General features: G+C 40.6%; 2 protein-coding genes across 5 annotated transcripts; one reads left to right on the top strand and one right to left on the bottom strand.

The window, feature by feature from the left end:
- Nucleotides 1-404: 404 nt before the first annotated feature.
- Nucleotides 405-14042, bottom strand: LOC106958002 (bifunctional glutamate/proline--tRNA ligase-like). Of its 3 annotated transcripts, XM_015049646.1 has the most exons (22): nucleotides 13860-14042; nucleotides 12572-12656; nucleotides 12017-12116; nucleotides 11781-11937; nucleotides 11561-11697; nucleotides 10962-11056; nucleotides 10744-10870; nucleotides 10423-10615; nucleotides 10169-10340; nucleotides 9254-9487; nucleotides 9045-9129; nucleotides 8195-8254; nucleotides 6375-6395; nucleotides 4910-5020; nucleotides 3985-4121; nucleotides 3691-3898; nucleotides 3496-3608; nucleotides 3292-3409; nucleotides 2229-2414; nucleotides 1957-2142; nucleotides 1462-1701; nucleotides 405-674 (listed from the first exon to the last, which is right to left on the bottom strand). In XM_015049646.1, the coding sequence occupies exons 1-22, from the start codon at nucleotides 13900-13902 to the stop codon at nucleotides 420-422; spliced, it is 3063 nt and encodes a 1020-aa protein (XP_014905132.1). In that variant the 5' UTR covers nucleotides 13903-14042; the 3' UTR covers nucleotides 405-419. The 3 variants fall into 3 exon arrangements, with proteins under 3 accessions (XP_014905132.1, XP_014905131.1, XP_014905129.1); XM_015049645.1 differs by lacking the exon at nucleotides 1462-1701 and having other exon boundaries at nucleotides 13860-14032; XM_015049643.1 differs by lacking the exon at nucleotides 6375-6395 and having other exon boundaries at nucleotides 13860-14031.
- A 682-nt stretch (nucleotides 14043-14724) lies between these two features.
- Nucleotides 14725-22861, top strand: tdp1 (tyrosyl-DNA phosphodiesterase 1). 2 transcript variants are annotated; one of them, XM_015049648.1, is made up of 17 exons: nucleotides 14725-14855; nucleotides 15494-15520; nucleotides 15650-16252; nucleotides 16891-16934; nucleotides 17071-17126; nucleotides 17325-17421; nucleotides 17495-17529; nucleotides 18217-18309; nucleotides 18398-18568; nucleotides 18680-18758; nucleotides 18918-19094; nucleotides 19234-19282; nucleotides 19890-19956; nucleotides 20774-20881; nucleotides 21013-21115; nucleotides 21250-21358; nucleotides 22481-22861. In XM_015049648.1, exons 3-17 carry the CDS (start codon nucleotides 15652-15654, stop codon nucleotides 22552-22554), a joined length of 1863 nt encoding a protein of 620 aa, XP_014905134.1. In that variant the 5' UTR covers nucleotides 14725-14855; nucleotides 15494-15520; nucleotides 15650-15651; the 3' UTR covers nucleotides 22555-22861. The 2 variants fall into 2 exon arrangements, with proteins under 2 accessions (XP_014905134.1, XP_014905133.1); XM_015049647.1 differs by lacking the exon at nucleotides 15494-15520.
- Nucleotides 22862-24016: the final 1155 nt, after the last annotated feature.

Raw genomic sequence — 24016 nt, 5'->3', positions numbered from 1 at the left:
CGTTGCTACAAATGATTAAGCATACACCAATGAAATGCTGCTATTGTATTTTATGCGATATAATTTTTATTTTATTTGTATCTTTTAATGCATTTCTAATATTCTGATAGACGTGAGAATTCTGCAGAATATCTCAGGGGTTTTTTTATCCAATTAATTGATTAATGGTCTTAATTAAGCATTAGTTGCAGCCCTAGACTCAGATAAAATAAGGCAAAAAAAAAAATAAAAAAAAAACTAAACATGCTGCAACTTTATATATGTGTTTCTCAACATTTTTAAAAGCATGCATCGTTTTCCTTCCCTTCTAGTTCCTCATCACTTCATCTTGGTCATTGCTTATCAAATAAAATCTTCACTGATTTAAGTTTGTGGATCCGACGTCAAAAAATGTAAAACAGTTCAAGCATTACTGTCGATTAAAGGAGGGTGAATCTTACTTTGGGGGCTTTTTCAGTCTTCAGCTTCCTGACCAGCTCTCCTTGTTCAGCTACCTTCCCATAGACGCCGGTGGCGGCGGCGGGAGAGGGGCTGGTGCTGTTCTGGGTCAGGGCAGCGGTCTTCTGGGCGGGGCTGGGGGCGGGACCTGCTCCTGGCTTGTAGTCCTGCCCTGTGGCCTGTTTGTACTCTTCTTTCAGGGCGAGCAGCTGCTTCACCGCTGCATCAATCTTGTCCTGCAGCAACGCCAACGAGCAAACTTCAGTTCCACATATTTCTCCGTCTCAAACTGAGTGCCTGGTTCAGGGACATTATTTGGAAACTGATCCTTCATGAGTTATTATCCATTACAATTGAGTTTCTGCAACCAATTCATATCAAATATTGTGATAAGGTACTTTATCAACAGGCATACATATGCACTGGAAGTAATTTACATATGTCGTCCAGCTAACTGGTGATAAATTTGCACTTAGATGCAAAAAGCTAGCTAGAAAGGCCATATCAGCTAGTTAGTGGCAGCTTTAACTGCCTCGAGTCACAGAACGCACTGAAGATGTTCGCACAGGACTCAAACCATCACCTGACAGCAAAGTCCTCCGAGAAAAAACTACTTACATGAGAATCTAAGATTAAATAGTCCTGTCACAACTAAAGTTAGGATCTGTCATTACCGTATTTAAGACCAACTTACATTTCCTTAATGACTTTAAGACACTTTAAGGATGCACCGACTCCCTGTGTTAAACATTTGTATCCATTGGAGCTGGGATTTTAAGATGAAGCAAAAACCTGAACATACTAAAAACAAAGCCGCTTCTCATGAGAAACTGTAATGATAGACATTTATTTTCTCATCCCATCTGAAAAGTTATAGGATCAACTTTTGACAGCATGAACACATGGATTGTTGATTCTGCCTGTAAAAAAGTTATGTTTGTTTTTGTTCCTATGGAAACGTCTCTTAAGCATGCTTTATCCATGTTATTTTGATACAGAATTCAGTACTGTCTCTCTGAATACCTTGGAGGCTTTTTCAGACTTCAGTTTCCTCACAACTTCCCCCTGAAGTGCGACACGCTCATACAGGCCAGTAGAAGAAGAGGAGGATGAAGAGGAGGAAGAAGAAGAGGAGGAGGAAGTCACAGTGGTGGTGGCAGAGGAAGTGGGTGCGCCTATCCCTGGTTTGTAATCCTGACCAGTGATCGCTTTGAACTCCGCCTTGAGAGCCAGGAGCTGCTTCACTGCAGCATCAATCTGGTCCTGGTACCATCAGTAAAGGGATTTAGAGTTATGGCTGTTCATGACTCAACTTCACTCTCATGCAAACGCGACAGAGAGATGAACGGAAGCAGAAGCAATGAGGAATGAGCAGAAAAAGATGAAACCGGTGACTGGACGGCTGAACATGCAACGAGGAAAACGTAGGACAAATCCGTCTGGATGGAATAAATGATCGGTGGTGGGAGCGGTGACCGACAGACAGATGATCGTGGATTAATAATTAACATTTCGTACCTTCGGTGCTTTCTCTGCTTTCAGTTTCCTCACCAGCTCCCCCTGTTGGGAAACACGGGTGTACGGACAGGCGGTGGCCTCTGATGCCGGCGCCGCTGGGGCAGATGCAGCGGGTGTGGCTGGAGCGGAGGTGGGCGGAGCCATGCCTGGCTTGTAGTCTACACCTGTCTGCTGTTTAAACTGAGCCTGCAACAGAGTTGGTTAAAAAGTTGAGATGTAGCCATTTTATCTGACTCCATCACTTCCAGTTCTTTCAGGGAAAGCAGGAATACCTTCAGAGAGAGGAGCTGCTGGACGGCCTTATCGACTTCCTCCTTGGAGGCTTTGGCAGCCTTTAGGTTGCGGACAGCTTCACCTTGAGCTACGACGCTTGAGAAAAGGTCAGTTGCTGAGGCTGAGGCGGAGGTCGGAGAAGGAGCAGAGACGGAGCTGGAAGGAGCTTTGGAAACCTTAGCAGGCTAAGAAACCAAGACAGAAAACAGGAAATTAATTCACCATACTTTTTTCAGAGAAATTATGAGGTTCTGTTTTTTGTATTTGTCCAAATTGGTCAGATGACATGTTTAAAAAAAAAAAAAAAAAGCCTAGCAGAGAAATTAGATTTTTCTGAATTCAAGAAGCCTGATGAATGAATGAATTTAAAAAAAAAATCAGTTTTCTGATTTCAGAGCTTCTGAGTGTCGCCAGTGGCATGAAGTGGAAGTGGGGCTACGTTTTCATCACTGACCGATATGAACAACAATACACAACACTTGTTTGTACACGCCATTTTATCTATATTTATTCATGTACGTCTTTCTGCTTCACTTCTTACTCATTTTAAAATAATATTTCCATTGCTGTTGCACATCTGTTTTTCTGCAGATGTGCAGAAAAACAAAAAGTGAGAAGTCTAATTTTTTTAAATGTTTAATACACATGTACATGTTCAATATGCCTATTTCTAAGTATTTCTTGGTAGAATCTTGTACAGTATACCATAACTGTTGTTACAGTAATCTTGTTCTTTTTTTTATTTTTTTATTTCTTTAGACACTAAGAATTTTTTCTGTGAATTTTTAGGAGACGTTACAGCTGAATTTCCTCTTTGCGGGACAATAAAGGCTGTTTGTTCTTTTCTATTCTACAGTTTCATTTCACAACCTTCACCCAGAGTGACATCAAAGACATGTGAATGACATCTGTAAGCTTCAGCCTTTCCTGCTTATCCAGCCTTGCAAGAACTGGTTGGTCCAGCTTAAAGTTCCTGCTAGTGCCTGGCGATGTTTTTTTCTTCCCTACACATCACGCAGAGTTTAAATGAAAACCTGAAGATTCTTCTCCTAAAACACTCACTGTGTTGCTGGAGGCCTGGCTCTTGCTTTTGTCCTTTGACCCGGCCGTCGGCATCTCCTTGGTGTGTCCATCAGGGATGTAGAAGAGAACACAGGGACTCTCCTTGCAGCTGTTGGGACTTTAAACAGAAACACAGTCATCTCCCCAAAAGAAGAGCAGGATGTCGTAGCAGTGTGGCAAAGCGACTCGGTAACGATCCTTCACCTGATTGGCTCGTACGGCTGATCGCAGATGTAGAAGCCCCGCCTCTGGAGCTGGATGATGTCTCCTTTCTTCAGGCTCTTCAGACACGGATCTCCCAGCATCTTCTCCTCCAGCTGAGAGAGAGAGAGGCAGTCAAGAAGAGGAACTTGCAGAAACGTAAACAGAAACGGGGAACTCCATACAGTGCACACCCACCTTGCTGTTTTTGTTGATGTACTCTTTGAAGTCGTCGTCTTTGGTGATGACGGCTTTAGTGATGAGAGGCTGGTAGTTGACGCAGATGACGGGCAGCAGAGGGGCGCTGCTCGTTTCAGCCAGCCAGGTGATCTTAGTTGTCTTCTTGTAGTCCTTGTTGTCCAGGTCCAGGCGAGCCTCAATGGACGCCACTTTACTGTCCGGCGCTCTGAGTGACGGAAGAGGTGATGAGGACAAGGACACACAGCTTTCGTGTACGGATACGCGGGGTTAATGTGAACCAGCCGGACGTACTTGTTGATCTTCGTGATGATGAGGTTGCCCCAGTTGATGAAAGTGACTGTCTCTCCTTCTGTCAAAGTCTCGGCGTCGGCTCCTTCAATCAGAACGCGAGGTCCGTACCAAACTTCCTTCAAGCCGACCTCTTCGTTCTGTAGGAGGGTTAATATTGAGCTCGGTGAGGTTTGCTGTAAGTCAGTGAACGCTTTAAATAGTCAAGTACTGAACTGAAACTAAGTGGCTAAACGTCCTGTCCAAAAAGGTTAAAAAAAAAAACCCCTAAAAACTACAAATTAGGACTGGGCGATATGGACATAGGATTTTATCAGAGTATTTTGTGATACTGATAAATATGATTATAGAAACTATCTATTGCTTATTTTTTTAGGTAACTGCATGGTGCAGCAAGTACTGATCATGAAAAGTAGTTCCTTTTGAAATGCCACAAAGTGTGACTTATGTCACTCAACTGTACAAAGTAATTACATTTAATCATATTTTCAAATTCACTGATATTTGTTTATGCTCCCAATATATAGTAAAAATAAATAGTAAAAAAATACTGTCAGCTTTGTTTTTTGTTTTAGTTATTAATTAAAGTTTATTGACAACAATAAATCAAAATTCGTTTTATGACGAGACATTTTTCGCAATAATTATAAATGCCTTATACGACTACACATATCAAATAATATTCAAATCTGAATGCAGGTAAATAGGTGGCCACCCATTGCAGTTTTCTGACCGATCAATAATCTTTAAAAAACCAGACCAGCCAGTTCCAACCGATGCAGATTTTTTTGTATGTGTGAAATGTTGCCATATTTTACAACAACATTGCTAAGCAAGACTTTTGCTGATGTAGATAAGATTGGTTTTCATGTATATATTGGTCGATTGCTCATCCCCCAGGAAGATTAAGGACAATAAACCAACTAACCTTGGGATGCTTGGCCACCTCCTTCATCTCCTCCGTTGCCTCTGGGACTGAAACCGGAACCACATAGGAGCTGGACAGAGCTGTGAACCTGGGAGCTACAGGGTCAATAACCTGACATGGCAACACAGAGAAGAGATCCACGGGTCAGTGAGAGCCACATGAACATACTGACATTAAAAAATATCTGACAAACAAAAAGGGCAAAGAAGCAAATAGTGATTTGTAAAATAAACCCAAAGAAAGCCTGCCAAGCTCAGAAAGAAACATATGCAGAGTGTGAGCAACAAAACAGAAAAATAAAGAAAAACTGATTTCATGAGTGGATCATGTTCACCTAAGGGTGAGCTCAAATTTTCCAATTTAGCCAGCTTGTTTACACAAACAGCCAACAATCTAGCTGTAACAATGTGTCAGACACACCACGCGACAAAGAAGCTGAAGCGATCTTAATGAAAAAGACGCTAAAGAAGCAGAATCAGAGTATCACAACTGATTCTTCAACTCTGGTGTTTAAGATTTGACCTACCGAGACCAATTTTAGCCAGTTTCGGCTATTATAGTTTAAGTAATCTTTTATTCAAACTTTTAAGTAAAGAAAACATCATTTAAAGTTGAAAAGTTAATTGCCCTTAGAATCTTGTATTAGCAATTATTAGCAATTAGCACAGTTAGTAATTAGATCTGTTAGCAAATGGCGCAGTTAGCATTTCTAAACCCTTCACTCCATTCAGCCTCCTTTGTAACTCCTGAAGGCTCACTCTCTGTTGTCAAAACAAAGATGGCTATCTCGAAATCTTCAGTCAGTAACAACTTCCACACTGAAGAGGTTCATTGTCAATATAATTTAGGACCATTAGGCTGTAGTGTTTTTTCTCCCCACAGGTCAGGGTCAATCAAAGCAGAAAAATCAATCAAAGACGCCGGCTGTTTTCAGAAAGGACAAACTTCAAACAGGCCATTAAATGAATGTTTCCTCTACATTATCCAACAAAATCATTTAAAAAGTTCTAACTATTTTTTTGCCATTTTCTGTCATAATAAAAAGCTAAAGTATTTCATATCTCAACATTGTTCGTACCTTCATTTCCTTGTAATTTTAATAAATAGCTCAAATATGAGTAATCAGGATCTTAGAATGTAGTAAAATGTGCTTTGCTGCATGATAAATATGTCAAAGGTTGTTTCCAAACATCTGAGAACAAAGGGTGAAAGATGAACAATGGATGGGGAGAACGACAAAGGGATGAATGGGTTGGGAGGCCATTTAGTTTAACTGAGACAAACAATAAACCTGTAAATACTGTTACTATTAATCTCTAGGAGGAGCTCATAACATGGATCTATCGTTTTGCTTGTCGATGCTCCTAAGCGTTGGTTTGGCTGGTGAACGACTGCAGCGCATGACAGAAGCAGGGTGGGTCAGAATGAGGAAGAGGAGGAGGACGAGGACGTGGTGGAGGAGTACCTTCAGACAGCTAACGGGCAGCTTGGAAACAGAAGAGTGAGATGTTTGTTGAATGTCAGGTACAAAGAGGGAGGAACAGAGAAAGGAAAAGAGGCAGACACATTGGCACATAATGTACTTTTCACTTGGTTTTGCGGGTTCCTGTTTTTGTTTCCTGGATTTTGTGCCTTTTACTCCTCTTCAAACATCATTAAAAAAAAAAGAAGAAAAAAGAAAACAGACTGTGATGTTGATGAAGCTTTTCATTTCTCCTCAGCAACACAACAGCAAATTGTCAAAGTAAAATAATTTGAAAAAACCCCCGACAAGAGCAGCCAGAGCGTATGGTAGAAACTGAGAGAGAAAGCGGCTGAGGTGAAGAGTGAAATAATATCAGCTGAGCAACAAAAATCCTAGAGAAACAGACGTACAACTCCAAAAAAACACACCAGCAAGAGGCAGCGGACTGCCATTGGAGTTGAATGATAACAGGAACCCTCAGTGCCACATTATTACAACAGCGATCACAATTATTTCATATTTACCACACGACTCTCTAAAATTTACACATTGGGAAAAAAAAAACCCCAACAAAAAACAGAGTATTCCCTCCCACCGTCACCATGTGCTTGGTTAAGATGAGGGATTCCTGCAGGGTCAGTGATTAAATGAAGTTGGTTGAGTTTTCCCAGGTTTTAATTACATCGCGCTGCATTTTAATGGATCTGAATCTGAAATGACTGGATTATATTGTATGACATGACTTGCATTGGATCTGATGTTCCTGTAAAGTCTTTTGAGATGCAGTTTGTAGCAAATTAACGCTTTAATAAATAACATGAATGGAACTGAAGTGAAAATATGTAGAGTCCCACAGAAAAGCAGATTTCTGAAGGTGTGCTTTGCATTTTGCAACCTTTTGTTTTAGCATCAACCGTCTGGACAGTGCAGAGGTGGAGCATGTGGACCAGACATGATGCGTTTAGCCGGGTGTATGTGTTTATTTTAAGCAATCTATGCTGGAATATAACCGCCATCTTTACAATAAGTAGAGCTTCACGTTTGCGATGTGCGTTCAGAATTTTTACATAATTTTATTAAAACTGAGCTTAAAGTTTATCAGTGTCCTTTTTTTTCTACCCAGTTTTAAGATCTTGCTGCAAGTGCTAACAAAGAGAAGCAACACGGTTAAAAATATTTAAGATGATGTGTGAAGTGAAATGATGCACATAAAAGAGATGAGGAAGAGAACGAGGGGCAGGCAGGGGAAAAAGACATGTAGGTAGCTGAAAGCATGAAACAGAAAAAGCAGCTAGAAGCCATGCTGGTTGTAAAACAAAAGGAGGTGATTTATGGAGAATAAAGGCTGTCAGATCCAGGTACGTTTATGATTTGTGGACAAACCTGACTGAAGGTTTGTCTCCTAAAAATGTTTTTCTTACACGCAGGCTAATAAGTGATGAGCAAACAGGCCGTGTGGTAGTTTCAGTTCAGCCTTTAACATCAGCTTGCTTCATCATAATGCATAAAAGGTTGCCATGTTCACAAAAAGGACAATAATTGAAATTTTATTTAGCTAAATCGTCTAGGTTTCACCATATCAGTAATAAGTTTTACTCAAATATTCCAGCCAATGGCAAACTGAAGGACTGACGGACTGCAACCACAGTGAGCAGCAAACAGTCCATGTGAAACATTAATACATGATCATAATAATGACTGACAGATAACTTTGTTAGTGTAATTATTGGAGTCTATTTTCAGCATTTGTTTGAGGCGATGTGGAAAAGCTGAACTGGCTTCTACACAAACTGAGGTAAGATGGATGTGAATATAAATACCTTCTTATTGAAGGACCAGATCTTGTCCCACTCCATGTTCACCACTGACCTCGATCCGCCCTGAGAGGACAAAAGATGAGGGAAAACATTCTGATTAGTCAATTTATATAACAATGTTAAGTGAATAATATTTCCCTCTGCTCTTTAACATAAGAAGCTACAGCTAGTTTTCAAAAGGCTTCAGTTTTTCCTCTCTCACACAGCAGTGTGACATTACCTATATTAATAATTAATGACCGCTCAAGCAAAACCTAATGCTGATAATATAATATAATATAATATAATATAATATAATATAATATAATATAATATATAGCTGTTATTGACTAATCAAACTTTCTGGTTTTTAAGATTTAATTTTGGGAAAATTTTGATTTTCTTTTCACCAATGCACTCCTCTGGGTTTCTGTAGTTCAGAGTGATGTTAACCCACCACAAGTATGTTTTACAGCTTCTATTTATTTCCACTGTGAATCCAAGTTAACTCACAGAAGGAATGGTGAAAATTAAATCTAATTTTTTAAGATATTCTTTTGTAAGTTGTATTCTGGCTTTCAGACCTTTGCAGAGGTAGATAAGATCAGTGGATAAGATTGGATTTACATGTAAATATTGGCCAATCGCAGCATTTCTAAAAGTAAGGATTTATCAGTGAACCCCTAGATATTATAGTTCAGAAAGAGAACTTGGAACAGGATAAAATTGGTATCTGCAGTTCAAAATTTTACAAACTGGTGGCCGTTAAACCACGATCAATACTTTTAGAAACGCATCAGTAATGTCTTATGATCTGGCCTTCTGTGGTATGATGAAGCAGTCTCTCTCTCCCTTCAGTAACAGCTGGACATACCTGGGCTGCTATGAACTGCTTCAGACCATCCACAGTCATTCCTCTCCTCAACACTCCTCTGACAGTAGGGAAGCGAGGATCGTCCCTGGAAAACAAGATGCTGCAAAGGTCAAAAACAACTACAGAAATAGAGGGAAAGTCCCAAAGCATAAACAACAGTACGGCGTGCGGTATATGAGGTCCTGATATATTAACCAGAATAAGCTTACCACCCGTCCACATATCCCTGGTCGACAAACCAGGTGAGTTTCCGTTTGGACAGCACTGTGTTGTTGAGGTTGAGCCTGGCGTACTCCCAGATGTGGGGCTTCCTGATGCCCAGAGCTTCGATAAACCAGTAGAACTGCTCATCACGGTCGTGGTACTCGGTGGTCCTGAGAGCATGAGTGACCCCCTCCAGACTGTCCACAATTGGGCAGGCAAAGTCATACGTTGGGTAGACTCTGAAAGAAAAGGGAAGCGGGAGTGATGACGGCTTGATGAATACGTTGAAACAAATGCTTAAAGATGCAATATGAGCATCTGGAGTATCTGGAGGCTTCAGCAAGACTTTTTAAGACCTTTTTAATGCCGCCTTCATTCCCAGAATGCACCTCACCTCATATGGGAGGCAACAGATTTGAGCCAGCGGCGAAGATGAACGTCAACAGTCGATAAATTTGCACTTTCCATAAGATGTTTTTGCTAGTGAGATGCAAAAGACGCTAGTTAGCTAGCAAGGGTATATTAGCAGCTAGTTAGCGGAAGCCTCAACCACTTTGTGTTGTAATGATGTCTGTGAGCTGCACAAACTTTTGCCTGACAGACAATTACCACGAGAAAAAAGAGCTACATATGACATTAAGTAGCCCTGCCATGACAAAATTTAAGACCCGTGCTTAGGCCAACTCCAAATTTTTCATGAATTCAAGACATTTTAAGGCCTTGATTTTAGATATGTGACTTTCAGACTTTTCAAGGATGTCCTTTTTTGTTTGTTTTTTTAAAGCCATCTATAAGCTTCTTTTATTTATTTCTGAAGTTTGCTTGTTTATACAACATACATTATTTAGTATTCATGATGTGAATCTGTGCAAAAAGCAGCTAAAAAGTCAAAACCGGTTTCTCAAACGAAAGACACGTACTTGTAGGTCGTTCCGGTGCGCGGGTGGGGGGCATTCTTGCATCGGTACAGGGTGGGGTCTCTCAAGCAGCCGTTGTTGGAGCTCATGTCGATCTTGGCTCTCATGCAGCAGCTCTGACCGTACTCGGTCCCGGCCTTCATCTCGGCCCACATCTTCATGTTCTGCTCCACAGCTGCGAGTGGATGAGCAACATGCCGGTTAGTTTGCGAGCTTTTTGATTTGAAACAACGCAGCGATAGCTCCGCACGCCGTACTGTTGTTTCTGCATCGGGACTCGGTGCGCTGCTCCCTCTCCTGCTTCATCTGCTCAGGAGGGGTGTCGTCGATGTAGGCTTTGCCCTCGGCGAGAAGCTTCTCTGCCATCCGCATGATGACGGGAAAATGGTCGCTGGTGTAGGTGAACTGGTCTGGATGGATCTGGAGCATGGCGACGTCTTCCAGGATAACCTGAGGTGAAGTACCGACACACAGAGCACAGAGGTAAATCCTCCACTTTGCTATGCCAGGTATTGTACACAGTGATTAGAAACAATGTCACTAATTCTCAATCATTTCACATCCTGACAGTACCAGACCTTCTCAAAGTCCTCCTTCTCCTTCTCTGGGTTGGTGTCATCGAAGCGCATGATGAGCTTGCCTTTAAATGTCACCTGGTAGTGCTGGTTCAGCAAGGCCGCTTTGGCGTGGCCGATGTGCAGGTACCTGCTCACAGAGAGACACCGAGGCAGTTCAAGTCAGGAGACATGGAAATCAACCTTCATCAGAACAGAGCAGATGAAAAGTGCAGCCCTACCCGCTGGCCTCAGGAGGGAATCGAACTACCACCTTCCCCATCTCAGCTCCAGGCAAATCCACAAACTTCCCAACATCTGGCTTCTTCTCACCTGACTGGAACATGTTAATTAAAGATAAATTACCCATTAGAACCAGTCAGAACAAATGACATTGTCATGGTTTGCTTTGTTTTTGTGATTCTGTGCAAAAATCACAAAATCTTACCAAGAATTTTTTGTCTGGTTTCTAGTGAAAATATTTTAGTACAGTTTAAATAAAACAGAACTAACCCACAAGTAACGTTTCAGCAAGTTGTAGGATCTTTTTTAAGCTGCACTGGCAGACAACTTCATTTATAACAAGACATTTTCCCCATTTTAAAAGTGAAAACATCTTGTTGTGGAACTAATACTTTTTAAATCAATATTAGGGAAATATTTACTTAAAAGAAACTCCTATTTTACCTTACAATGTTACTTGTAAGTTAGTTTTGTCTTATTTCAACTGTACTAAGACCAAAAATACTTTGTGAGATTTTGTGTTTTTGCAGTGTGTGCAAGGGTAAAACCTGAAAGCATAACCAATGCATGGTTAAGAGGGAACAGAAATAAGTCTTACATTGGAGTTGTTCTTCACAGGTTTCTTGCTGGCGTACATGCTGCCCACAGAAGAGAAGGGAACCTGCGAGTTCAGGAAGAAGAACCAGCGGCTGACGTGAGGGAAAGCTTTGCTCTGACTTGGCCAACTGCTGTGATCTACGGAGAAAAGAAATTCACAAGCTGAGCTGCTGCAGCATACATGTATAACGGGGAAAAGACAAAACCTGGATGTCAGCTACTTTTCAGGGCAGCCCACACAGACAGATCAGCCAGGGTGAGGGCGTGTCCGACCAGGAAGGTCCGCAAAGACAGGACCTTGTCCAGGTCGCCCAGCGCCAGCGTCAGGTCAGGCTGATCGCACACCCGGCGAGCGCTGAACTCCAGCCAATGGTCAACCTGAAGTCACGGATCACATTAAAAGGTCGTCAATCCAGATTGAGTGTGAAACACCTCCACCCAGTCTAAATGTACCGACCTCAGTCTGCTCCATCAGGTTGGCTCCGTAGAGGCCGAGGGCGGGGGCCACCCGGGCCAGGTAGCGGCTGATGGAGTTGGTGTCGCTGAACTGGACTGAACTAGAGAAACAAAGAAAGACATTTTGATTTTGTGGCTTAACAATACAATCTCTGTTTTTTTAAAGGTACAAATGACAGAAAATATCTTGTAAAAAAAAACAACTTATTTCAATAATTCCTGACCTGAAATCAAGGTTGAAATAAAGAGAGGAAATAAAACAAACTTGTCAAACAAGATGGTAATTCTAGGGTAAGTTATCATCACTCTGAAAACCCAAGTAGTGCATTGGTGAAAAAAAAATCCAGATTGTTCAATCTTCAAAAAAAGAAAATTTCATTAGTTGATCAAATCAGTTCGTTGTCCGCTCTGTCAAATCATGCCTGTTCGGATAGAGTGCTTTAAAATTACATCCATACAGTTTAAACTTTACCACAGGGGTAGGAATACTTTTTATGTGTTTGTTACCAAGTTTCCATAAAGAACAATCATATAACAGATCAAACATGTCACTTACTCTGAGATGTGAAGGCTGTTGTCTTTCCCTTCCTCCACAGACACCTGCACAGTGTCCTTCACATGCTCTGCAGTCAAAAGCGCTCCTGTAGAACCAGTATTTTTTTATTATTATTATTTTCTCTCTGCAAAACAAGATTCTCACTTCATAAATGATATCAGAAACAATAATCTAGATCTGGAGTTAAACCTGCAGCTCTTTGGACCTTCTGCAAAATGACAAAGAACCAACTAAACTTTTAAAAACATGGATATAATGGAAAGAACCCATGCATTCATAAGGAGAACCTTAGGTCGGGATTCAAACCTAGAAATCTTCTTGCTGCAAAGAACCAGTGCTACCAACAGTCTAATTATATTTTATCTTTTGCTGTCATCTCTGCATACCAAAGATTTTTTTTGTAACTCGAGACAGCAAGTTTTCCTAGTTCCCAGAAACAGAGATGGCATCAGATAAAACAAAACAAAATCAACGTTTAACAAATATGCACAGACCCATTAAAGTCACACATTTCAGTGTGCTTGCATCAGCCTGCTGAATTCCCTCTGAGGACAAAAGAGGGCGCTGTTTGACCTACTGGCTTGGATAGTGACTACCTTAGATTATCCAAGTGCAACACTGGATTAACCACTGGAATTGCAATATCAAGTAGAATCAAGTACAATGTGACAAAGAAGGCCAACAGATTATCTAAACAGGAAATCACGGCATATACAATAACTATGACTTCAATGCCAGTTCAAGACTCAGAGTGAGATCCGACACTCGGTGTGTGCCACAGTGAAATCTGTGCTTACTGATGTATTACTTTCAAGTTCAAAGAGCTGATTACAGTAAATAACAAAATGGCATGTGGAGCTACAATGACCGTGTGTGTATAATGTGTAACGTTACTATTTTAGTAACGTTACACATTACTAATTACAGGAATCGGCTACATCTGTGGCTGTTTAGAGCGCCACGACTGCAAGATAGCTGCCGTGGCGGAACTCCTGCAGACCAACTAGATGAGCGGAGATGAACAGGATATAACAGGATACATCATGGACCAATTTACACACTTTTTTCTGATATAGTAGGAAACTTTTTGCTGATTTATTTTTATTTTATATTGTACGATTTAAGTAATTTCATGTCGCTCCAAAAATAAGCATAACACGAATATAAATACAGAGAAAAATTAGAGCGGTGTTTTGTTTTGCTAGCTGCTGAGCTGTCACCCGGGGCGCGTGCAGGTTCACGGGCTTATTGAAGCTGGGGTAACAAACAGACCGCAGCTGGAGCTCACCTAGAGGCGGGTTGTTGCTGTTAATAGTCAGGTTTAACGCCATACTGTCGGATCCTTCCTGTGCGCAGCCTGTATTGTCTTCACAGTGATGAACAGAAACCACAGAAGTCAAAAGACATACAGGAGCCTCTCTCCACACGCCACACCAGCCGCTACAGCCCGGAAAAAGAGTGAGAGTTATTCTGTGATGAACAAGATGCAAGTGGAGGCAACACTGCCTCCTGCTGTACTGGAAGATACATAAGTGCCTCCAGTGAATATGACTCCCCTTGCAATGGTTTCTGCTTCATCTCTTTCACAATTTGTTGCAGTTAAGCGAAAGGAAAAATGACAAATACCTTTCAAGACTGAAAGGTATTTGAAAAATGTATCTGAAAAATGTGGCACATACTAATATTCAGACCTCTCAAACAGTGCTTCATAGAATCATTGTAGGTATACTTTTAAAGTATTTTAGAGCATGTCTCTACCAGATTTGCATGGCTGTATAGTTTGAGCTCTGCCAGACTCGACTTTTTGACCTGTTCATGAAGAAACCTTGCTTAAATATCAAAGAAAAGATTAAACTCACAGCATCAGATCGTAACTGTACATAACGACAAAATATGAAGAGTTTTCTTTCCACTTTTGCAAGGTAAAGTCGCAAATTCCTTGTAATCCTACATTAATCAATTAAATTCAAGAGTTTTACTACTGGAACTACTGCAAGAACATTAACAAACAAGTCGATACATAAATAAATAAAACGCGGTTTTTTTATTCACGCCTCCATTGCATCTTCTAGTGTTCACCCCGCGGTGTTAATTTTTAATCTTTAATTTATTTTTCAGTCAAAATTGAGGCGGAACTCAAGACAAACACTTCTGTTTCCGACCGGAGTCGTTTCAATGTACGTCCTGTTTTTCTGCAGAGCTCTTCAGTAAAACAAAGTTTGGCAGAACAGATCGTTTGTGTCCAGCGTGGTGGGCCTGTGCCCGTTCTTATTTTTCTGACTTGGTAAGAAAAACACTAAACTCCGAAGATTAACGTAACATTACTTAAATTTTTGTTGTTTTCCTTTTTTGCTCGTCGTCCATCCCATAGCTTGCATGTAATTTTGTGTTCAAACAAAGCAACATGCAATAATAATGAGACAGAAATTCACAGCCTGAGTTTATGTTATTGTTGGTTCTTCATATACAAGTTGTAATTGTGCAAATAATATTAGTGTTACTTGCCTCAAATGCTTTGTTTATTGCAGGATTTTTTTTAATTTATATTGAACAAATACTTATGATCAATAAACATACAGTAGAGAAAACAGGGACATTACATATAGAAGAAGAGAAAAGAGAATTTCAAGTAGAAATGTTAATGTTAACCTCCATTATATACAAATAAGTCAGGGTAAATAAAAAAAATGTTTAAAAATGCAAGTAATTATTCTTCTGCAAACACTTTAGATATATATTGTAATAATATAAATAGGCCTTGTTCACAAGCATCAACCATTTTAAAAATAAATACAAAATTAAGGAATTAACAAAAAAATTCCTCTTTCTTCTGTGTTACTATTACCACCACTAGTAGATTATTATTGTTATTTTACTGTTAATATCATTATTTCTTATATTTTTCTTATTATTTATTTGCAGCTATATGACACAGATTATGAAAAAGTGGTAAGCTTATTATTTTGTTCCTGGTTCTGTATGCACATGTTTTCTCTTGTCCTACTGGTTACTTGTTTTTAAAAACCAGAAATAAAATAAACAGATAAAATGTTTCTCCTCCTCACTGTGTCTCTTCAGGGATGTCTCAGGCCAGTCTGCATGGAAAGTGGACCATCTCCAGCAGTGACGACGACGATGAAGTTCTTCCTCCTTCAGGAACCGCAACACCAAAGTCCCGTCGACCGGCCGAGTCCAGTCGCGTCTCTAGCGGGTCTCCCTCTCCGGTACCAGAACCAGCTCCCCCGGAGGTGAAAGCAGAACCGGACAGCGCCCCTGTGTTCGCTCTCTCTGTTGGTTCTGAGGCCAGACAGTCGGCAGCGAGGAACCAGAGGAACCCAGTCAAGTTCGAAACCAGCCCGTCGCTGAGCGGGAAGCGGAAGAAAGAGCCCTCGGACGGCTCCGGCTGGGCTCTCTCAGACAGTGACGATGAAGACGACACAGAAGGGAAAAGGAGCAGCCAGAGTAAGCTGCCGAACCGGGAGGCGCCAAACGGCGAGGCAAAAAAGCCGAAGGTGGAGAGCGAGCGTCCGCCAAGTCCCCACGGCCGACTCTACTACAAAGACGAGCCGGACGACTTCTTTGAGACGTCCTTTCCCTGCCTTAATGACACCTACAGATTCTACCTGAACAAAGTCACAGGGCTAGACAGGAAGTTCAATAGCGGAGCGCTGCACATCAGAGGTGAGGCTGCTGAGAGCAAATCTGACAGGAAGGAGTCCACTCATCGTTCCTCTAGCTGCATCATAGTGTGGCTGCTGGTTGGACTGAAACAGAGTTAGAAAAGTAAAACTTATAACCTTGTTTCTATTCTGTTCCTTCCGTCAAACTTTTTCTCTCCAGTTTCAGTCGCATCTCTGAACGATATGGGTGAAAATCTTAACGTGAAATCGGCATTTCATATCAGTCGATATCGATAATTATTGATTTGGTTTTATGTTTGAAATATCTGAAATACTGCCAAACCGGTGGCGCGACTTTTCTGTTTTATTAGTTGAGTAAAGAGCATATATGGATTAAGCAGGATTAACTAAGTTTATACTTCTGCCTACCTCTTTTTCAAACAAATATAAAATTTATATTAAGCTATTTTAATTGTGAATGTGAATACGTTTGAAACTAAACGAATAATCCAAACTACATAATGTAGAAAACCATGTAATGTTTTCCATCTACTTTTATGTGCTGTTTTCTGTTGGCCAGTCACATAAAATCACAAAAAAATAATCTGGTCGTAACATGGGAAAACTTTAAGGGTCTGAATATTTCTCCAATATATACAGTCCCTCATTTATCTAACAAATATAACATCTTTTCTGCAGACATCCTGTCCCCATTATTCGGGACCCTGAAAGAGTCTGTGCAGGTGAGCAACTTATTTCTTTATGATGAAATTTAACCTCTTTTTTTTTTAATAAAAATTTGGTTTACTTAATTCACCAAAGCTTCTTCTTTTAATAAATTTCCGGGCTTTAACATGCCTCTGCTCTTGTCTTTTGTAGTTTAACTACTGTTTCGATATTCCCTGGATGGTGAAGCAGTTCCCATCAGAGTTCAGGTAACTTCCACTTCTTAGTCTCATCAACATATTCATGTTTTATTCTTTTGTTAGAGCGTTTCATAAAGCCCACATTCTGCTTAGGATAGGATTAATGAGCAAATACAAACTCTTGGTTGAAAAATTTTTTTTTTTTTTGGCAAAAAAAGTGACATGATATGTGCAGCTGTGATTTTACGGCTCTGCCTTGGTTTTCAGACATTGTCCGGTTCTGATTGTCCATGGAGACAAGCGGGAGGCCAAGGCACGGCTCCTCCAACAGGGTCAGCCTTTCCCACACGTTCGTTTCTGCCAGGTACGAACCCCGCAGCGACGCCGCAGCCGTAGAGACAGATTTCTGAGTAACGTGAAAACTGTTCATGTTTCAGGCTAAACTGGACATTGCTTTTGGAACTCACCACACGTAAGAATCTCTCTCTTCCTGCATGTTTTTTTTTTTTTTTTTTAATAGATCCAGTCCAATTCTCTCTAAACTTTTTTTGCAAACTTGGCCCAAAAACAGAGTTGAAGACCAATTTAAAAAAAAATTAAAATAGGACATTTTGTTTTATTATTTTTTTGTGTGTGTTATTTTTACCCACTCCACCATAAACTTAGCTCAGTTAAATACAAAAATACTCTACTAATTCTATAGGGAATTAAAAGTTTCAGTTTCTTGGTCATGGCTGTGAGCAGAATTTATCTCCTGCTGTGGCTTGTGCTGTAAAATGGGGCAGCAGATTCAACACATGGAAAAAACATTATAATTTACAGCATTTTCAACAACAAGTTAAGGAATATGGGTCACTTTTCAGATGTTTTTTTTCTCAAAATCCTGGGATGTTTGTGGTTATACTTGCTGTAAAATTAAAGGCAAAATAACCAGGTTAAAAAAGGAGGCATGCTAGGTGTTTCACCCACGATATGAGAGAATTTTAATCTTATGTGTGAATATCTCGCCCTGAAAAATGAAATGAAAACTTTTCCATCTGTATCAACTCCCTCAGCTGTCGGAGCAAATCATTGCCGTTGCTGTTTGGACTCCACTGGTCTGGTGTTGGTTGAGATTTGAAATGAAACTTTTGTAAACTTCCATGTTTTTATCGTGCAGGAAGATGATGCTTCTGTGGTATGAGGAAGGCTTCAGAGTCATCATCCTCACCTCCAACCTCATCAGAGCGGACTGGTATCAGAAGACGCAAGGGTAGGTGTTTCAGGGAAGAAAAGATCTTGGTTAACATTTATTAAATTTGCTGCTAAATCTGTTTTTTGTTTTTTTGGGGGGGCCTTAGGATGTGGATGAGTCCTCTGTTTCCACGGTTACCAGAGGGGAGCAGCGAGAGTTCAGGGGAGTCGCCCACCTTCTTCAAGCGGGACCTGCTGGAGTACCTGGCGTCGTACCGCACCCCAGAACTGGACGAGTGGATCCAGCGGATCAAAGAGCACGACCTGTCAGAGACCAGGTGAAGCCGAGCGGAGGGATGAAGGTTCTGATCCACAGCTGGGCTTTTACTGTAAGACGATGCTGTGGTCGAAGGCAGGGCAGAAACGCTTCTCTCTCGTTCTGTTTTCAGAGTTTATTTGGTCGCCTCAACGCCCGGGAGATACGTCGGCGCAGACATGGAGCGCTGGGGCCACCTGAGGCTCAGGAAGGTGGAGATTGTCCTCCCTTTCTTCTGCTACATCCCACTAACCTCCTCTCACACCCCACACTACTGTGATTTACTGTATCTTTTTTTAGCTGTTTACTCCCACATTTTTTCACCCAACGACTCTCTGGTTTCCTCTGTGCTTCTCCCCCCCCCCCATTAGCTGCTGTATGATCACACAAATCCAATTCCGGACGAGGAACGGTGGCCTGTGATTGGCCAGTTCTCCAGCATCGGCTCCATGGGGATGGATAAGACCAAATGGCTGGCGGGGGAATTTCAGCGCACACTGACCACACTCGGAAAATCCTCCTTCCGATCAGACCCTGCCATTCATTTGGTTCGTTCCAGAAGTGTTAACTCTTCTGTTTAATGTTAAAAAGACTCTTCTTTTTTTTTTAAGTTTATCTGATCCTTCATGCATGAAGGTCAGCTTTAAATTTTTTTGAGGAATAATTCAATGTGATGCCACTTTGCAGCTCTATCCGTCAGTAGAAGATGTGAGGACGAGTTTGGAAGGTTACCCAGGTGAGTCCTTTCCTGTGAAATGTTGAGACATTGATGTGATGCTTAAATGGAGTTGAGATTCATTCTTAAAAAGAAATGTGCATTTTGTGTAAAATGAGAAAATAAAATGCATGAATGTTCAGCTCCCACTTTGAAGTTCTGGATATTTTTCATTTTATTTCCTTCCATGGTACAGATTAATGTCAGATTTCTTGATTAGTCATAAATTATGTCACTACAGTAAGCTTGTTCCAATAAGCAATGACTCAATTAGCTGCACGATAAATTCAAATGAGCTCAATAATTTCCATTTTTCATGATTAATATTTTTGAAAGACAGTTTTGTTTATGGAGAAGTCATGAATATATTGTTTTTGGTTGCTGTGCTTTATTTTGGATATTCAATATATATTTCAGCTCCAGCATTAAGAATAATAAAGTTTATTGGTCTTTAATAACTTGCATTGTTATTATGCCTTTATCAATATTTTACTTGAAAGTGGTCTCAAAGCAACAATATTATTGTTGGTCGCCATAATTAAAAGGGCAGTAGTATAAAATAGTATTGTTTCAGTGTCTATGTTTGACGTGGGTTTCTGACGGATGGATCCTCCTGTTTTGTGTCCAGCTGGAGGCTCTCTTCCTTACAGCATCCAGACGGCTCAGAAACAGATCTGGCTCCATTCGTACTTCCAGTAAGTCGACTTCTCCTGGCAGCTCATGGCTGTCAGTCATTTCTGATAAACTAATATGGATTTCACTCATTTTAGATTTTTATTCTCCGTTTTTGGTGATCACAACAACAATCTCACGTCAGACTAAGGGTGTTTTCACACCTGATAAGGCCAGTAGACTCGGTTCGATTGGGAACCAAAATGACGACATTTGACACAGTTGGGGTGTGAAAGCGAACCGGAGCAGCTGAAAATGTAACAAACAATTTAAACTAATTGAAAAACTTGCTCACCTCCTCGCCTGTGGTGGCGCTGCACCAAGAACGACAAAAGGAAACGAAACGACACAAAAACCTCAAAAGCAGACCAGCGCATCTTCCTTCACAAAATGTAAACAGAAATGGAGAAGCATCAGGTTTTACCGGTTGTACGATTTCTCTTTGGTAAAAGACCATGAGTCATTTCTTCTTGTTACTTAAGACTCATGCATTTGTTTTGGCTCCATTTACCCAGAATGCTTTGCTCTACCGTCCACTTCCTGCTTTTGGAGTGCTCTCTGGTCTGCTTCGTGTCCACATATACATTTAAACCGCGCCAGAGTTCACTTCAACCGAACCGAAAACAGAGTTTGTTTGCGCATTCACACCTCCCTAAATGAACCGGACCTTCTAGACAAACAAACTACATTTCAATTAAAGTTCAAGTAAATAAACAAATGAAACAAAATATTCTTTTTGTGTTTTAAAAAGCTCAGATTTCTGGTAACAAGCTGTGCACCTTTCTTTTCTCTGATTCCAACATTGAAATCTTATAATTCCGTGTGTGTGTTTTTCTGTAGCCGCTGGAAGGCGAGGAGGACGGGGAGGACTCACGCCATGCCACACATCAAGACGTACATGAGGGTTTCGCCGGATTCCACTCAGCTCGCCTGGTTCCTCGTCACCAGGTGCGTGTGCAGATCTGCAGGCTCACGCCGTTGCTGCTGCTCGTTTTCATTACCTCTGATCAGATACGCATGGATCCACGTTTTGCATCAATCTGTCCCCTCTTGTGTGACCATGTGGACGTATGCTTCAGTGCCAACCTGTCCAAGGCGGCATGGGGAGCCCTGGAGAAGAACAACACCCAGATAATGGTGCGCTCCTATGAGCTGGGGGTCCTCTATGTCCCGTCAGCCTTTGTAAGTGGGACAAACCAAACAAATGAATGAAGAACAGCTTTAATCCACCATGATAACCCTGCTGTGCAAATGGTAAATAGAGTGCAGAAAAGCTACGTGTTACACGGAGTTAACTCCAGGTTGTGTTTTTACAGAGCCTGAAGACATTCCCCATCGATACCAATCCATTTCCTGCCTCCTCCTCCTCTACGTTTGGATTCCCGGTGCCCTTTGACCTCCCGCCTACCAGCTACTCGCCAACAGGTACAGATATTTGCTCTGGCTGTATTAATTCATTTTTTGTAACTGCATGCGTAAAAGTGTTTTGAACAGACATACTCTCTCTTATTCTAACATTAGTGGGTTTTGATATCAGTCATATTTCACTCAGGGTGGCAGAGTCAGTGGGGCGCAAGAATGGTAAAAAAAAAAAAAAAAAAATCATGTGGTCCCTGAAGGACTTTTCTGTTGCTTTTTTCCATATCCAGTCAGCTGGAGTGGGCGCCCCCATGTGGTGAACAAACCTTATGTCAAAGGTCTGATTTGAAATGCATGATTTAGTTCTACATTAATGGACTACTTCTATTTAAAGAGTCTGGGCTGAATTTGACCTTTTATTGGTTAAGTTAAATTTATCAAAACACAATTTAAGATTTGTGAATCATTTAATTTTATAAACATGTATTGTAGGGGTGCAGCAATATATCAGCCCCAATTTCCTTCATTTTTTGAGATGGCGATTGGCTGATACTTCTGTGAGAAACCGATCTTATTCACTGATCGTATCTACATGTGCAAAGGTCTGAAAATCATTCACTGTTCGTTTTTTGCTCTGCCATGAGAGAGAGCTCACCTACTGGTCCGCCCACCAGGTGACATCTGCATATCCGTGGTTAACAATAGTCACCCCACTGTTGTCAAAGTAACCACTTTTCAGATAAAACAATCTGTATTTTTTTTAAAGATCGGTGATTGGACAGAAAACTGCAATCGGTGCACCCCTAAAGCAGCGATTTATTCATGAAAACACACAAAAACATTTTTGAGTGGTTTCTTTAGATAAACTTTAAACTAGTCAAACACAGTCCAAACTCTGTAGTCATTACAATTGTTTTCAAACTCTCTGTTAAATTTATATGCATACACCTGAGAGGAGATGTCTAATAAAAGCAGGAATTGCTGCGCTCTTTAGTTTTCTCACTGGAGTGAATGTTATCTCCATTGCCATTCTAGACAGCAGCATACAATTAAACTAGTATGTGAGCATATTAAAAACGATCTAAGACAAACAGTGTAACTTGGGATCATTTTTGGTTTTATAAGTCAAAGTTGTTGTTTCACAACATGACAGATGTTCTCATCTGTTTTTCCCTCTGTTCTCCACAGACCAGCCATGGATCTGGAACATCCCATACAGCCAGGAACCGGACACTCACGGCAACGTCTGGGTCCCCTCTTAGAAACTGCTAGCCGACTCTGCAGCCATTAGTGAAATTAAGCTATTTTTATACTGTACTGTAGACAATTTTCAATAAATAAATTACACTGCTCTCACTGCCTAATTATGTTGTTAAATGTTGTGATGAGGTTTATGTTTGAAAGGATGTAAGTAATGATTTTATATCAATTTAATATTGTATTTCATTACTTAAATAAAAATAAGGGAATCCAGTTAAGGTGAAGCTGAATCCAAGTGAATTTCATTGTACGAATGTTCATGTTTTTGCTTCTGAAGGTTTTATGTTACATAAAGCATTGTTTTCCATTTGTAGAAGCCACATCTCATGCATTCTCCGGGTTTTATGATCATTTCTTTTGACCATGTAATGTTCCCTGAAATTAATGCTGTTCTTCTTAGTTGTTGTTTTCCGGCCTCTTTAGTGCCATTCTGGAGTTAAAAACAGCTGCCACAACAGAAGACACAGAGGAGTTCAGCTCCCTTTTTCACGAGAGTCCCAGTCAAAACGGGTAACCACCCAGTTAAGGAGACGGTAATGAAACGCAGACAGATCATCTGACTTTATTGCAATAATTAGAATGCCAGACAAACTGGGCAATGGAGTTGGCAGATGGTTCTGTCGGTGAGGTTTCACGCTCTACATCCATTGTATCCTTTCCTGCAGCGAGTCGATTTTAAATGTGCTAGGTTCCTTTAAAAACAAACGATTAACAAATCTGTGCTGAATTACTTTCAAATTACACAATTTCCTGTGTAGTTACTCTTTTTGTCATTAAGTTGATTTTGAAGGAAGAGTATTGAGATCTTTTGTACGGCCATGTTACCACACACAAAAAAAAAACGTATTCAGTTTTTGTATGTCTTACAAAAAAGACATACACTACATTGTCACAATATAGACATACACTATATTGTGTGACACAGTATAGTGTTTTGCAATATACTGCAACACACTATATTGCAGTCAGTGCTTCTAATATCATTGATGCAGTAGATTGTTATTTTTGAAGTGTGATGTATTGATACTTGCTTCATGCCAAAAATATATCAGCTGGATGGATTTGATGTAAGGGCAATTAAATAATTTATTAACTTGCAAATGGTGGGACATTGAATAAAAAGATAATTAGAGAAGACACAGACAGATCATCTTACTTTATTGCAATAAAGTATGTCTGTCAAGACATAACTGAGATATTAATTGTAATATCTCAGTTATGTGTTTTCCAAATACTATGCAGGTGTAGCTTTACTGAAGTTAACTGATAACTTGGTGAAATATATTTACTTTGCATATTTTACTTCTTGAGGGGAAAAAAACAGGAGATATCTATACTGAATATCAAAAAATATATATATATATATTTTGTGGTACTGATCACCTTGCCCATAATACACTACCCGTCTTGTACAGTAAACCCTTTGAACTACCACTCCCGTCGGCCCTCGCGTCACAGTGTCAA

This window comes from Poecilia latipinna, unplaced genomic scaffold (genome assembly GCF_001443285.1).
Source record: "Poecilia latipinna isolate Pla-1442-1.1 unplaced genomic scaffold, P_latipinna-1.0 Scaffold954, whole genome shotgun sequence".
In the NCBI taxonomy this organism is placed as follows: Eukaryota; Metazoa; Chordata; class Actinopteri; order Cyprinodontiformes; family Poeciliidae; genus Poecilia; species Poecilia latipinna.
Note: the sequence above shows the minus strand (reverse complement) of the source record. Positions and strands in the feature narration are given on the sequence as shown.